Consider the following 16199-nt stretch of genomic DNA (forward strand, 5'->3'; position numbering starts at 1 on the left):
CCCCGGCCGCCTTTGTCTCCCCAGTAGCGATATTTATCTTAGGCTGAGGATGCCCAGGATCGGTCCAAATAGTGTGGACCCTACCCGGTAAAATAACACAGAGAGAGATGAGAGAGACACGCAAACTCCAAATTAAAAAAAAGTTGAATAAAAATATTTTAAAAAGTTGAATAAAAATATAACGCTGATCACCGTGAGCGGGAATCGAACTCGCCTCGCCAGCGGCGTTCGTGATCGCCCCGCCCCCTCGTGCGCGTCACGTGACCCCCCCCCGACCCCTCCCACCTCCCCCCGGGTCTACCCACAATCCCTCTCTTCAGCCGAGGCCTCACGCAGACCACGAGGCCTGTTCCCATGCTCCCCAACATCCCCGCCTCTACCCCCTCGATTTGACCCCCTCGAGCCCCCCGACCCCGACCCTAACCCCCCTCTCGACCCCCTAAACACCCCCACACCCCCCCCGAGTCCGGGTACACCGCCGCGTCGAGGAGCGCAGCCATGGTGAGTGGCGCTGGGAGGCCTCTAGCCGACCTAGCGCGGGGCCTAGCGCCCTTTGGCCGCCGCCGCAGCCGCTTCGCGTTTCGTCGCCGTGTGGCAAGAGGTCGCAAACGGGTTTTGATTCCTTACCCGTACCCGGCCGCACCAGGGTCGCAAATGGATACCCGTACCCGGCCGGGTACGTAACCCAGTTAATTGCGACCCTGGTGCGGCCGGGTACGGGTACCCGTTTCTTACCCGTACTCTACCCGAAATGAGAGACAAACGGTGACTCACCAGTGACTCACGGCCTACCCGTACCCGGCCGCACCAGGGTCGCAAACGGGTTACCCGTACCTGGCCGGGTACGGGTATCGGGTACCTGATTGCGACCTCTGGGATGAAGCCATGTTGCAGGCGCGGGTGGGTTGATTCTAGGAACTTGAATTGTGAGAAGAGACAAGACGTTGGGAAATGAGTGACAAACGGTGACTCACCAGTGACTCGCGGCCTACCCGTACCCGGCCGCACCAGCGTCGCAAACGGGTTTCCCGTACCTGGCCGGGTACGGGTAGCCGGGTATCGGGTAGGGTATCGGGTACCCGGTTGCGACCTCTGCCATGAGGCGGATTGGGCCTCTGCTCCTGTGAATGTTGTTGGGGTGATCGCCTCTCTCTCGAGGGTTAGCGGCGGGCGGGCGAGCGCTCCGCCTCTTGAAGTGGAGACGGAGCGCGTCTCCTCGTGGTGCCTGGCGCAGGGATAAAGATCACTGCCCGGTTCAGAATGTGGAATCCGATTGAGCTATAAAACTATTCCTCTCTCTTACTTGGTTCTTTCTGTAAAGTCACGTAGAAGGGAAATAATAAAAATAAAACATAATAAAATGCAATTCTCACGACGTTTCGGCTACAACGCAAGCAGCCGTCTTCAGGTGGAGAACAGGTCTGTCGAGAAGGCAGGAGACTGAATGACGGCTGCTTGCGTTGTGGCCGAAACGTGAGAATTATTGTTTTATTTTATTATTTTCCTTCTACGTGACTTTACCGAAAGAACCAAGAAGATGAATCCCTGCAGTCACGAAAGCTTTAAATCGAAATGTATTCCTCTCTCTTAACGAGGGGTATTAGGGCCTACTCTTCCACGCTGTAGCGGAGAGATTTTGGGGAGGGTTTCCACAATTTGTAACCCAGTTAATGCGACCGTGTGGATGGATTTTAGTGCGGTTGTGGCCATTCAGATGGTGGGGGGGATCAGTGTCATTTCGTTTCTCTATCTTCGCGTATGGCAGGGGTCGGGAACCTTTTTGACTGGGAGAGCCATAAAAGCGAAATATTTCTAAATATATTTCATTGAGAGCCATATAGTATTTTTAACGTATAATAAATTAAATGTCTTACTTTTAATGCGACTTTTGGTGCTGCATGGTTTTGCTGATGGCCTTGTAGTCTGGTTCATACGTGGTGAGGTTGAGCTTCGTGCAGGCGTGACCCGTGAAATTTATCTTCAAAACTAATTTCTGTTTACTTTAAAATGACACAGTATTATTAAGCAATATCACAAGTATTTAAAAATCAGTGCCGTCACTGGAAGAGCCATATATGGCTCGCGAGCCATAGGGTCCCGACCGCTGGCGTATGGCATGGGTAGACGAACGATTCCTCGTGTGCGGCAAACGTGTCCCTGAGCCCAGAGTGTTCGTGCCGAGGCTCTGCTGGCCACGAAGAGAGAGGGCTTCTGAGGAGGAGGAGGAGGAGTTGTTGTTTTGCTCTTTGTTCCTCCGTTGAAGGAGCTCGCAGACTACGGCGGTTTAAAATGTGGCCCTTAGTTTGGGTGGCATGGCCTCGGTTTCACTTACGGTGGTTTAAAATGTGGCCCATACTGATGCAGTAATTTTGCTGTGACGGTTCCACCTGAAGACGGAAGCTTGTGTTGCCTCCGAAACGTCGTGATTCAATTTATTTAAATGTTTTACCTACGTGACTTTACCGAAAAAAACTAAGAGTATGGATCTTTGCAGTCACGAAAACTTCAAATCTAGAATGTGGCCCATAGTTTGGGTGGCATGCAGAGGTCGCAAACGGGTTTTGATTCCTTACCCGTACCCGGCCGCACCAGGGTCGCAAACGGGTACCCGGCCAGGTAGCCGGGTATCGGGTAGGGTACGGGTATCGGGTACCCAGTTGCGACCTCTGGTGGCATGGCCTCGGATTCGCTTACGGTGGTTTAAAATGTGGCCCTTTGTTTGGGTGGCATGGCCAAGGTCCCACTGAGGACCTCCCTTTAATGCATCTCTCTGATTGTGTGTGCCGAACTTCTTTCGCACCGTACGTAGCCAGCCGTGCTACATTTCTCGGCCTCTCTCGTGTACAGTATAACATGGAGGTTTCCATAATAAGTCTCGGTGTCCGTGCGACCTCTATGGGTTTACCAGGTCTGTGTCGCACCGCAGCGCAAACGTCTCCCGCTGTTGTGTGTGTTGCGTATGTCTGTGTGGGGAGCGGTAGTGTAGCGGTTAGCGTGCTGCGCTACGAACCTGGTGACCAGAGTTCTATTCCCGCTCACGGCTAACATCAGCGACGATTATCTGAAACGGTCCTGGACCTTCCCTAGGTCGACTCGGCCTCAATTGAGTACCTGGTGCGGTGTGTAAACATCGCCGCGAGGGAGACAAAGGCGGCCAGGCGTGGTGACGGCCACCCACCCCGTCGTGTGCCGTTCTGGCCTTCATAGGCGCTCGCTAACAGCACTTGCGCCGACACTCTGTTTGGGCCACACGGGGGATTTTTGTGTGTGCATGCGTAATACTCTGTGTCTTCCTGGCGCGTGTGCTCCACAGCCGCAGAACGATTTCATAGACCTCCACCGCAAGCGCTATGGCTACCGCCTCGACTACCACGAGAAGAAGCGCAAGAAGGAGGGGCGTGAGGCGCACGAGCGCGCACGCAAGGCCAAGAAGCTCATCGGCCTCAAGGCGAAACTCTACAACAAGGAGCGGCACAAGGAGAAGATCCAGATCAAGAAAACGTAATCCCCTCGCGAACCTCTCGCCCGTGCGCGTCCTCTCCGCTCCGTCACGTTAAGACTTTGCGTCCGGCACGATCGGCCAAGGGGCCGATCGTGCCGTGTCCAGTTCCGATGGCAGGGGCCGCGCTAAAGGCCACCAGGGCCCGGCCGCCAGTATTCCACGGCGGGCCTTGCAATGACCAACACGGGGCCTACAACCACGCAAGGCCTACCGCTTGGAATTGGCCCGCTCACAAAATTGTATCTCTCACCGCGATTATTTTAGGCGCACGAATCGGGGGCTGTGTACGTATGTGCGTTGAACTTCTTTCGCGTCCCTGCTAATCGGAGGGACGGCAAACTAAACGGTCCGCTAGAGTCATCTTCTTGGTTCTTTCGGTAAAGTCACGTAGAAGGGAAATAATAAAATAATAAAATAATTAAATAATTCTCACGACGTTTCGTCCACAACGCAAGCAGCCGTCCTCTTGCGTTGTGGTCGAAACGTCATGAGAATTATTTTATTATGTTTTATTTTTATTTTCTAATTTCCCTTCTACGTGACTTTACCGAAAGAACCAAGAAGATGAATCCCTGCAGTCACGAAAGCTTTAAATCGAAAGGTCCGCTAGAGGTGGCCAGAATATCTTTAACCTGGCAACGCTGTGGTCTCATTTTAACGCGCTTCTTGCAGTCACCGAAAGTGACTGGTGCGCGTGTGAATGTGCGGTTGCCTGCCCAAAGGCTTTTGAAAGTTCGATTTGACTTTAAGAAGGAAAAGGTTGATCACGCGTGTACGTGTTATCAGGCCCGTGCAGACTACCATTCTCATCATGGTGGCGAAATGTTAACTACCTCGCCTGGTGTGCAGGCCATGGGTTTGATCCTGACGCCTGCATTCTATATTTGGAGTTTGCGTGTCTCTCTCTCAACGTGGTCGCGTGGATTTTTCTTGCGGTCCACCGGTTTTTCCCTCCGCATTTAGAATCAACGTCACGCAGTTCAGAGTATTTGGCTGCTATAAATTTCCACACGGTGATAAGCCATACTCTTAGTTTTTTTCGGTAAAGTCACGTAGGTAAAAAATAAATAATAATAAAATAATAGAAAAATTAATAGAACTAAAATAAAAATCACGACGTTTCGGAGGCAACACAAGCTTCCGTCTTCAGGTGGAACCGTCACAGCACAATTGCTGTATCACTTGATACAGTATCACTTGATACAGCAATTGTCTATAATTGTTTCTATAATTTATTATTACTTATTTATATTATTTATTATTTACCTACGTGCCTTTACCGAAAAAACCTAAGAGTATGAATCCTTGCAGTCACGAAAGCTTCAAATCTAGAAGGTGACAAGCCACTTCGTTGCGCTATCGTTTGTGATAGCCAGGTCACTTCTGAAGAAAGAGCTGTACGGCTCAGAGGGGCCTTGCCTGCTAAAATAAAACGTTGTTTAGTTCATAGTTTTGTAATCGTACGCAAATGAACGCACGCCTCTTGGCCAGTAACAATTTTTAAATCCTTTATATTAAGTTCGCTTGCTTGCTTAGGACCGTGCAAATCTTTCGGTCGTTTTTTTAACCCACTTCCCGTGATCCAATCGAGCTGACATTTTCCACACAGACTCGTTGTGCTTGACAATTAATGTTCGTGAAAATTTTTTTCCAAAATTGTACACTTTTTAGGACAAAAATATTATTTTAATTACCAATTGCTTAATGGTGGCAGGCAATCATCTGACCCATAGGTGGCAGCCATCTCAAGCCAGAGGACGAGAGGACTCTAGCCGCCACGCATATAAAGGATTTATAGTGAAAAACTTTGTTTTTACGGGTTAATTTTTTGTTTTAACGAGCTCCGTTTATTTCCCCCCCCCCCTTCCCCACGTCGTCAACGCCGGGCAGCATCAAGATGCACGAGCAGAGGATGGCGAAACAGAAGGACGAGGACAAGACTCCGAAGGGCGCGGTGCCCGCCTATCTCCTGGACCGCGAGGGCCAGTCCAGGGCCAAAGTTCTGTCCAACATGATCAAGCAGAAGCGCAAGGAGAAGGCGGTGAGTTCCACGTCGCTCGCTCGCCACGCCACGCCGCGTGACGTCGCGCCACATTGCATCACGTCACGCCACATTGCATCACGTGACGTCACAATACATCACGTGACGTCACGCCACATTGCATCACGTGACACCACATTACATCACGTGACGTCACGCCACATTACATCACGTGACGCCGTGGGGTTCAGGAGGCGGTGACGCGGCCCGGCTTTGGCGGAGGGTTCCCCGCTTCTAGATTTGAAGCTTTCGTGACTCCTCTCCCCTCTCATCTCACTCTACTCCCCTCCACTCACTCTCCTGCCTCTCCCCTCTCATCTCACTCCCCTCCACGCACTCTCCTGCCCCTCCCCTCTCATCTCACTCCCCTCCATGCACTCTCCTGCCTCTCCCCTCTCATCTCACTCTACTCCCCTCCACTCACTCTCCTGCCTCTCCCCTCTCATCTTACTCCCCTCCACGCACTCTCCTGCCCCTCCCCTCTCATCTCACTCTACTCCCCTCCACTCACTCTCCTGCCTCTCCCCTCTCATCTCACTCCCCTCCACGCACTCTCCTGCCCCTCCCCTCTCATCTCACTCTACTCCCCTCCACGCACTCTCCTGCCTCTCCCCTCTCATCTCACTCCCCTCCACGCACTCTCCTGCCCCTCCCCTCTCATCTCACTCTACTCCCCTCCACGCACTCTCCTGCCTCTCCCCTCTCATCTCACTCCCCTCCACTCACTCTCCTGCCCCTCTCATCTCACTCCACTCCCCTCCACTCACTCTCCTACCTCTCCCCTCTCATCTCACTCTACTCCCCTCCACGCACTCTCCTGCCCCTCCCCTCTCATCTCACTCTACTCCCCTCCACTCACTCTCCTGCCTCTCCCCTCTCATCTCACTCCCCTCCACTCACTCTCCTGCCTCTCCCCTCTCATCTCACTCCCCTCCACGCACTCTCCTGCCCCTCCCCTCTCATCTCACTCTACTCCCCTCCACTCACTCTCCTGCCCCTCCCATCTCACTCTACTCCCCTCCACGTACTCTCCTGCCCTTCCCCTCTCATCTCACTCCACTCCCCTCCACGCACTCTCCTGCCTCTCCCCTCTCATCTCACTCCACTCCCTTCCACGCACTCTCCTACCTCTCCCCTCATCTCACTCTACTCCCCTCCACGCACTCTCCTACCTCTCCCCTCTCATCTCACTCTACTCCCCTCCACGCACTCTCCTGCCTCTCCCCTCTCATCTCACTCCACTCCCCTCCACGCACTCTCCTACCTCTCCCCTCTCATCTCACTCTACTCCCCTCCACTCACTCTCCTGCCCCTCCCCTCTCATCTCACTCTACTCCCCTCCACGCACTCTCCTGCCGCACCCCTCTCATCTCACTCCCCTCCACTCACTCTCCTGCCCCTCCCCTCTCATCTCACTCCACTCCCCTCCACGCACTCTCCTGCCTCTCCCCTCTCATCTCACTCCCCTCCACTCACTCTCCTGCCCCTCCCCTCTCATCTCACTCTACTCCCCTCCACGCACTCTCCTGCCTCTCCCCTCTCATCTCACTCCCCTCCACTCACTCTCCTGCCCCTCCCCTCTCATCTCACTCCACTCCCCTCCACGCACTCTCCTACCTCTCCCCTCTCATCTCACTCTACTCCCCTCCACGCACTCTCCTGCCTCTCCCCTCTCATCTCACTCTACTCCCCTCCACTCACTCTCCTGCCTCTCCCCTCTCATCTCACTCCCCTCCTAGCACTCTCCTGCCCCTCCCTTCATATTTCACAAGCGGCGTTATTGCCACGACGCGCCCAGCCCCGCCCCTCTCTTGCGCGGACGACAATCTCCCGAACGGTATTGCTCACCCCCCCTCCCTCCCCCCCCTCGCTCCCCCCCAGGGCAAGTGGGACGTCCCGCTGCCCAAGGTGCGCGCCCAGGGGGAGGCGGAGGTGTTCCGCGTGGTCCGGACCGGCAAGACGCGGCGCAAGTCGTGGAAGCGCCTCGTCACCAAGGTCTGCTTCGTGGGCGACGGCTTCACCCGCAAGCCGCCCAAGTACGAGCGCTTCATCCGCCCCATGGTGAGAGGGACCCCCTCCCTCCCTACCCCTCCTTCCCATCCCCTCCCTCCCCTCCCCGCTCCATCCCCCCTCCCTCCCCTCCCTCTCCTCTCCTCCCTTATCCACTCCATCCACCCTCCCCTCCCCGCCCCATCCCCCAACCCTCCCTCTCCTCCCCTCCCTTTCCCGCTCCATCCATCCACCCTCCCCTCCGCTCTATCCACCCTCCCTACCTCCCTCCCCCCACTCCATCAACCCCCCCACCCCTCCCCCGAACCCATTGCCACGCCGGTGGTTAACGTCTGCTCTCCCTCCCTCCCTCCCTCAATGAGGTCGTTAAAAGATTTTGCCGCGGTAAGTTTCCACGCGACGGGAAGCCACTTTAGCCGAGTTGCTGTGATTTGTGGCCTGGTCGCTTTCCGCAAAAGAAGCGGATTTTTATCTCAGCGTGGCCCTCAGTTGCCGAGGTAGGAAAATTGTTTAGTTCCATTTGAATAATTATGCCGGTAGGAACCTCCTGGTTACACCAGCCCACAGGGGATTATTGTGTCCGTCCGTCGTACAGGGAGGGGCTGTGTGGGGAGGGGGAGGGGCTTGGTGGGGAGGGTGGGGAGGGGCTGGGTGGGGAGGGAGAGGCTGGGTGGGGAGGGGCTGGGTGGGGAGGGTGGGGCTGGGTGGGGGGTGGGTGGGGCTGGGTGGGGAGGGGCTGCTCACCCCGTGGTGCCCTTATAAAACTCAACGTTTAACCTGCTCACGCCGGCTTGTGCCCGCCCTCACAGTCGGCCATATTTGCGGAATACACCACGCCGCCGTTGACCCTGCAGGCCATTGACCGAGCAACCCAACGCTCCTACCAGCTCCCTCCTCCGCAGCAGCAGGAATGTGTTTTAAGTGATTTGCCTACCTCCCGTATAACTTCCGTCGTGTTGTTGTCCCGTGTGTTTGTTGTTGCGACGTTCTGACCCCGCGCCCCCCCCCCACCCCCCGCTGACTGGGACGCCTGCGGAACAAACGAAATCTTTACAGCTCGTCGTGTTCCTCCGCTGCTGTAGACGCACATTGCGACCCCGCGCCTCTCTCGGTTTCGCCCGTGCAGGGATTGCGCTTCAAGAAGGCCCACGTGACCCACCCCGAGTTGAAGGCCACCTTCTGCCTGCCCATCCTGGGCGTGAAGAAGAACCCGTCCTCGCCCATGTACACCTCGCTCGGTACGCCGCACGTCATCCGGGCATCGCGGTGGCTGGGAGATGTTGACGACCTCGCCTCGTGCACAGGAGGTCGCGCGGAGTTCGAGCCTGACCTCGATGATGCCTGCTGCTGTATATTTGGAGTTTGCGTGTCTCTCTCCCTCATCATCATCATCACGGTGGCTATGAGATGTTAACTACCTCGCCTGGTATACAGGAGGTCGTGGGTTCGGTCCCGACCCTGATGATGCCTGCTGCTGAATATTTGGAGTTTGCGTGTCTCTCTCCCTCATCATCATCATCACAGTGGCTAGGAGATGTTAACTACCTCGCCTGGTATACAGGAGGTCGTGGGTTCGATCCCGACCCTGACGATGCTTGCTGCTGAATATTTGGAGTTTACGTGTCTCTCCCTCATCATCACAGTGGCTAGGAGATGTTAACTACCTAACTAAAGTAAACACAGTTGCTTGTCGTGTTCAGTTTGTGTTCCTTCCCCCCGCACCTCCGATTAGCGCGGGTGGCTACGGACGGTGCGAAATAAGTTCAGAGCACACACACACACACGCTGCTGCTGCTGCTGCTGTCACCATTGTTGTGGTGATCTCACCAGCCAGATCCGAGAGAGCGCTGCTGCCGATGTACGAACAGAACACCCCGTTCGAGACCCCCTAGAGAATAGAACTCGGCGGCACGGATCCGGCTCGGGGGTGGGGGGGGGTGGGGGGCCCTCGGAGGCCGCTGTGACCCCCGACCCCACCCCGAGCCAGCGACAACTCGGGCAACGGCCGCCGGAGTTGCTCCGACCGTCCCACCGTCGTCGTGATCGTCCGCCGTCGTTCTTCCAGCGTCCCCCCGGCCACGGTTTGGTTCCGTTCCGTGACTTTCCTCGCCCCCCCCCGCCCGGGTCTTCTTGTCGTGTGTGCGTGCAGGAGTGATCACCAAGGGCACCGTCATCGAGGTGAACGTCAGCGAGCTGGGCCTGGTGACGCAGGGCGGCAAGGTGGTGTGGGGTGAGTGCTGGTGCCACCGTCGCGTGCTTCCGTGATCGGCTTGGAGATTTTGACTACCTCTCCTGGAACGCAGGAGGTCGTCGGTTTGATCCCGACCCCAGCGATGACCGCTGCTGTATAATTGTAGTTTGCGTGTCTCTCTCTCATCATCATCATCACGGTGGCTAGGAGATGTTAACTACCTCGCCTGGTGTACAGGAGGTCGTGGGTTCTATCCTGACCCTGACGCCTGCTGCTGTATATTTGGAGTTTGTGTCTCTCTCTCATCATCATCATCATCACGGTGGCTAGGAGATGTTGACTACCTCGCCTGGTGTGCAGGAGGTCGTCGGTTCGATCCCGACCCTGACGCCTGCTGCTGCTGCTGTATATTTGTAGTTTGCGTGTCTCTCTCTCATCATCATCATCACGGTGGCTAGGAGATGTTAACTACCTCTCCTGGTATACAAGAGGTCGTGGGTTCGATCCCGACCCTGACGCCTGCTGCTGCTGCTGTGTATTTGTAGTTTGCGTGTCTCTCTCTCTGCCCTTAGTCACGTGGATTTTGCTGCGGCTCTTCCGGGTTTTCCCTCCATTTACAATCGACGTGCGTTGAGAGATCTCTGGTTGCTATCAATATCCACGTGGTGTTGATGTTGATGATGATGAGCCCACTTCCTCGAGCTTTCATTTGACGGCCCAGGCCTTGCGGCGGGTAAAATAAAAAACAAAACAGTTGAATGGTCTCTCTCTCCGTGAGTCGGCTCGCGAGAGAGAAGCACGGTTCGCGCGCGCAACCCTTTCGCAAGCGCCGCCGTGCGGTTCGACAGAGTTGCGCGCGACCGCCATCGGCCGGGCGTCGGTCGCTCGCCCGCGTGCCCTTCGCAAAGCGACGGTCGTCATCGCAAGCGGTAAAAAGGCGACGCGGGGGAGGGAGTGCGGCTCGGCGCGGAGCGGAGCGCGGCGGTCGTGTGGCTACGGTCTCCTGCGGGGAGCACGGCACAAAGCGGCGCTACTTGCTCCTCGAAATAAAATCGGCGCTTGCGCGTTGCGAGATTCGGCGGTGAACGGCACGCGCACCGCCCGCCCACCCCCCCCCCCGCTCCCTCCCAAGGGGTAATTGGTGAACTAATTAGAGGCGCGGTGGAAACCGTCGCCAGTGCCGCGGCTGTTGCGGGCGCCACCTTTCTGTGACGCCCGTTCGCGTGCGAGCGCTTTATTTACACGCTTTCTTTTAACTCACTCTGTTGTTGTTGTTGTCGTTGTATCCTCAATATTGTAACTCAAATCTAACCCGCTTCCCAATGTGGTATCGACTGCAAACTTGGTATACTTGTGTCATACTGATGACAATACTATATTCTATCATAAAATATACAAAAATAAATAGTTTTAAACATTCTTTTTTATAGGCTATGTTTCGGCTTGGGGCTAATTGTCCACGCTCAACTGACGTTGGCTGTAATTGGCCACGGCCCCTGACGTTGTGGCAAGCTTCGGGGCCACTTCCTGGAGTCGTGGAGTTCTGCCATTACTCGTACATTTCATAAAAGCGTGTTTTTAAGTTTTTATTATTAAATATATTACTTATTTATTTCCCGCAGGAAAGTACGCGCAGGTAACGAACAACCCGGAGAACGACGGCTGCATCAACGCTGTTCTGCTCGTGTGACTCCTCCTCTTCCTCCTCCTCACCACCACCACCAACGCCGTCTCACTCGCCACGCCAACGACGCCGCGTGCCCCTCGTCGGACGAAACCGCAAGATCTGCCAGCGCTGGACGACAGCGGTGGACCGCGTCTGCGTTGAACTTCAGTCGCACCGTACGTAGCCAACCGTGGCTACTCGGGGGTGCGGGGAAACGACAACAAACTCAACAACAACAACAACATCAACAAGCAGGATTGATAACAACGGTCCACGCGTGGTGCTTTGCGTGGCCACCAATCCACCGCTCTTCTCAATGCTAGCTGCAAGAGAGCGCTCCGATAGGCTTAGCCGGCGAAGTCGGTGCGTGCGTGCGTCTGTGCGTACAACCACGCCAAACTGGGGCCCGCACATCGTCAAGTAAATAAAGTTGGATCTTTGGATGTATCCCTCGGTGTGTGCGCGCGTGTTTGTGTGTTGACACCGTTGCCCGTGGCGGTGGAATAATAACGGAGCGGCGGCCAAGAAAAACGCGGAACTCGTCCGAGAGGAGGGCGTCCGGCGGGCAGACGGAGCGATGGAATCGGGTCGCAAAGATCGGGGCGGGCGGTGGGCGCGGCGGCTTCGGGGGGGTAGGCCTTGATCCGGCAGTGGACGGAGCATGGCTGTGGTGTTGGAGTGGTGGTGCAGCGGTTAGCGCACTGCTGTACGTCTGGTTACATGGGGGGCTGTAATGATTGTTGACTGGTACTTCCGTAATTGTCACGTTCATGGCTAAGATCAATGTGGGATTCAGTCTCAGTGAAACACATTGTCCTGCGGAGGGAGCTGGTAGGAACGTTGGGTTGCTCGGTCAATGGCCAGGGTCAACGGCGGCGTGGTGTATTCCGCAAATATGGCCGACTGTGAGGGCGGGCACAAGCCGGCGTGAGTAGGTTAAACGTTGAGTTTTATAAGGGCACCACGGGGTGACCAGCCCCTCCCCACCCAGCCCCACCCTCCCCACTCAGCCCCTCCCAGCCCAGCCCCACCCCACCCAGCCCCTACTTCCCCACCCAGCCCCTACCCACCCAGACCCTCCCCAGCCCCACCCTCCCCTCCCCACCCAGCCCCTCCCTGCACGACGGACGGACACAATAATCCCCTGTGGGCTGGTAGGAACCAGGAGGTTCCAGGAGGTTCCTACCAGTATTAACTCTCTTTGGGTCTTTTGGTCAAGGCACGCAAATAGGAATGACAGCTCACGACGTTTGGATCGCAATGCAAGCGACCGTCTTCAGGCGAGAGATCGAAACGAAAGGAGGGAGAGCTCCTTTCTCACCTGAAGACGGCTGCTTGTGTTGTCATCGAAACGTCGTGATCTCCTCTGTTTACCTTCTAGATTGGAAGTTTTCGTGACCGCACGGAATCCAAACTCTTTCGGTAAAGTCACGTGGGTGAAAATAATAAAAGTTGAAAAATAAATTAAATTGAACGGCGACGTTTCTTCCGCAACGCAAACGCTCGTCAGCATGTGGGGGACCACTACGGCCGTCCCAGCAGTTGCTTCTGGCTGTGATGGTCCCCAGCTGATGACGGGCGCTTGTGTTGCGCCCGAAACGTCGTCATTTTATTTAATTTATTTTATATTTAATTTTTTAATTTTTATAAAAAATTTACCCACGCGACTTTACCGAAAGAACCCAGAGGGTGCGAATTCCTGCAGCCACGAAAGCTTCAAATGAAGATCCGACAGCCCTGTTCTTCCCCTGAGGACGGCTGCTTGCGTTGTGGCCGAAACGTCGTGAGAATTATTTTATTATGTTTTATTTCATTATTTCCCTTCTACGTGACTTTACCGAAAGAACCAAGAAGATGAAGATTTAACTTGTGCGTTGTTGTGGAGAGGCCAGCGCTGATTGGTACATTGGCCCCGTCGTTCTGGCCGCGATCAATCCGATGCTGGGTGGAAGGCCTCGTGCAAAGCCGGCGGTCGTCAAAGTTTTCCGAAGTTCCGGTGGTGGGGGGGGGGGGTCTGGCATGCGTCCGCCGATCAATAACCGCCGCCGCGTATCGACCCCCAAAAAATCACCGCGGCCACAAGTTTTGCCGGCGCGAGAAAAATGCGTCCGCTGCAAGTATGTCCTCAGCTCGCTGTCGTCGCACTCAAGAGGGCGGCGACAGCAGCAGCAGCGGCAGCAGTAGTAGCAGCGGCAGCAGCGGCAGCAGCGACAGCGGCAGCAGCAGCGACAGCAGCGGCAGCAGTAGTAGCAGCGGCAGCAGGAGCAACAGCAGCGACAGCAGCAGCGGCAGCAGTAGTAGCAGCGACAGCAGCGGCAGCAGTAGTAGCAGCAGCAGCGGCAGCGGCAGTGACAGCGGCAGCGGCAGCAGCAGTAGCGGCGGCAGCAGCGGCAGCAGCAGCGGCAGCAGCAGCGACAGCAGCAGCGGCAGCAGTAGTAGCAGCGGCAGCAGGAGCAGCGACAGCAGCAGCAGCAGCGGCAGCAGTAGTAGCAGCGGCAGCAGCGGCAGCAGCAGAGACAGCAGCAGCGGCAGCAGCAGTAGCAGCGGCAGCAGTAGCAACAGCAGCGACAGCAGCAGCGACAGCAGCAGTAGCAGCAGTAGTAGCAACGGCAACAGCAGCAACAGCAGCGGCAGCAACAGCAGCGGCAGCAGCAGCGGCAGCAGTAGTAGCAACGGCAACAGCAGCAACCGCAGCAGTAGCAACAGCAGCGGCCATCGCCCCCTCCCCCCCTTCCCCGGCGGGGCCTCGCTGAACAAAAAGAGTCTCGTGACACCTCGGCAGGGGCGGGGAGGAGGTGGCAGAAGAAACTCGCCCGGCGGCGTTGGTGGCGGTGGTGTTGGTGGTCGTCGCGACACGAAAACGACTTTCGAGAGACATCCACGGCGGGGGGACCCCCTCGCGACCTCCGCTCCGGCGCGGGGGGCCACGTACGATGCGAAAGAAGTTCACCGACTCTGAGCTAAACGATTAATGTTTTTTTTGTTACCAAGTCAGGTCTGCCTCGGGCTTTGCAAACAGCCGCTCATCCTGCTACCTCGTGGCGCCTCTTGATGGAACGCGACCCTCGCGCTCGGCACGAGCGGCGGTGGTGGTGGTGGTGGTGCCTCTCACGCAGCGAGTCGCCCGTCCATGCCGTGATGTCAGCCCCCGACTCCCCGCGGGGCAGCTGTGGGGCTCAATTCCTTCCTGGGCACCATCGTCAAAGATCTTCTTGGTTCTTTCGGTAAAGTCATCACGTAGAAGGGAAGTAATAAAATAATAAAAATAAAACAATAAAATAATTGATAATTGGTTTTTTTACCCTTCTATCTGGCAACAAAACTGACACCTTTTTTTTGCGCCTTTTGGCGTCATCTGGTCCAACCCATGTGAGACTAGGCTCTAAGGAAAGCTGTCTCGGGTGTGGACCAATCAACTTCAAGGACAGTGCACATTATCAGAGTTGTGTTTTTTTTTGCATTATGACTGCAGGTATTGTGGTCTATGCAAACATGACTCCTTGTAAAAAAGGTGTCAGTTTTGTTGCCAGATAGAAGGGTAAAAAAACCAATTATATTTTTACTGGCAAATGAGGTTCCCATAGAATAAAATAATTCTCACGGCGTTTCGGCCGCAACGCAAGCAGCCGTCTTCAGCTGTAGCCGAAACGTCGTGAGAATTATTTATTATGTTTTGTTTTTATTATTTTATTACTTCCCTTCTACGTGACTTTACCGAAAGAACCAAGAAGATGAATCCCTGCAGTCACGAAAGCTTTAAATCGAAATCGTCAAAGATGGTCGCTGTCTTCACTCAGCTCTCCTCACCTCACCTCACAATCCATCACGTTTCCTCACCTCTGATCACCTCACCTCACCTGACTTCACCTCTCCACTCACCCCCTCACCTCTCCTCACCCCCCCCTCACCTCTCCCACCCCCCCACCCCACAACACCCCCTCTCACACTCACCCCCCTCACACCCCCACACCTCCCTACCACTCCTCACCCCCCTCACTCCTCACTCACCCCCCCCTCACTCACCCCCCCCTCACCTCACCCACTCCCCACCCCCACCCCCCACACCTCCTCACACACCCCCCCTCACCCCCCCTCACACACCCCCCCACACCCCCCCTCACCCTCACCCACTCACCCCCCCTCCACCCCCACTCACCCACCCCCCCCACACCCCCCCCTCACCCCCCCCACCCCCCCACCACCCCCCACCACACCCACCACCCCACCCCCCCACCCACCCCCACCCCCACACACCCACCACCCCCCCTCACCCCCCTCACCCCCCTCACCCCCACTCACACACCCCCCCCCACCCCCCCTCACCTCTCCACACCACCCACCCCTCACCCCCACTCACCCACCCCCCCCTCACCCCCCCACACTCCCCCCCCACCCCCCACACCTCACCTCACTCACCCCCCTCACCCCCCACTCACCCACCCCCCCCCACACCCCCCCTCACCCTCCCACCACACCCCCCTCACCCCCACCACACCCACCCCCCACCCCCCCCTCACCTCTCCTCACCCCCCCCCCACCACCCCCCCTCACCTCCCCACTCACCCCCCTCACCCCCCACTCACCCACCCCCCCCCCACCCCCCCCACCTCTCACTCACCCCCCTCACCCCCACCACCCACCCCCCCCCACCCCCCCCCACCCCCCCCACCTCTCCCACTCACCCCCTCACCCCCACTCACCCACCCCCCCTCACCCCCCCTCACCCTCCCACTCACCCCCCCACCCCCACCACCCACCCCCCCACACCCCACCACCCACCCCACCCTCA

General features: G+C 56.5%; 1 protein-coding gene across 1 annotated transcript; it reads left to right on the plus strand.

Moving 5' to 3' along the window:
* The first annotated feature begins 349 nt into the window (after window positions 1–349).
* Window positions 350–11857, plus strand: NSA2 (NSA2 ribosome biogenesis factor). Its single transcript, XM_078880876.1, has 7 exons — window positions 350–501; window positions 3314–3501; window positions 5393–5543; window positions 7425–7604; window positions 8680–8791; window positions 9703–9783; window positions 11367–11857. Exons 1-7 carry the CDS (start codon window positions 499–501, stop codon window positions 11432–11434), a joined length of 783 nt encoding a protein of 260 aa, XP_078737002.1. The 5' UTR covers window positions 350–498; the 3' UTR covers window positions 11435–11857.
* Window positions 11858–16199: the final 4342 nt, after the last annotated feature.

This window comes from Lampetra fluviatilis, chromosome 59 (genome assembly GCF_964198595.1).
Source record: "Lampetra fluviatilis chromosome 59, kcLamFluv1.1, whole genome shotgun sequence".
Taxonomy (NCBI): domain Eukaryota; kingdom Metazoa; phylum Chordata; class Hyperoartia; order Petromyzontiformes; family Petromyzontidae; genus Lampetra; species Lampetra fluviatilis.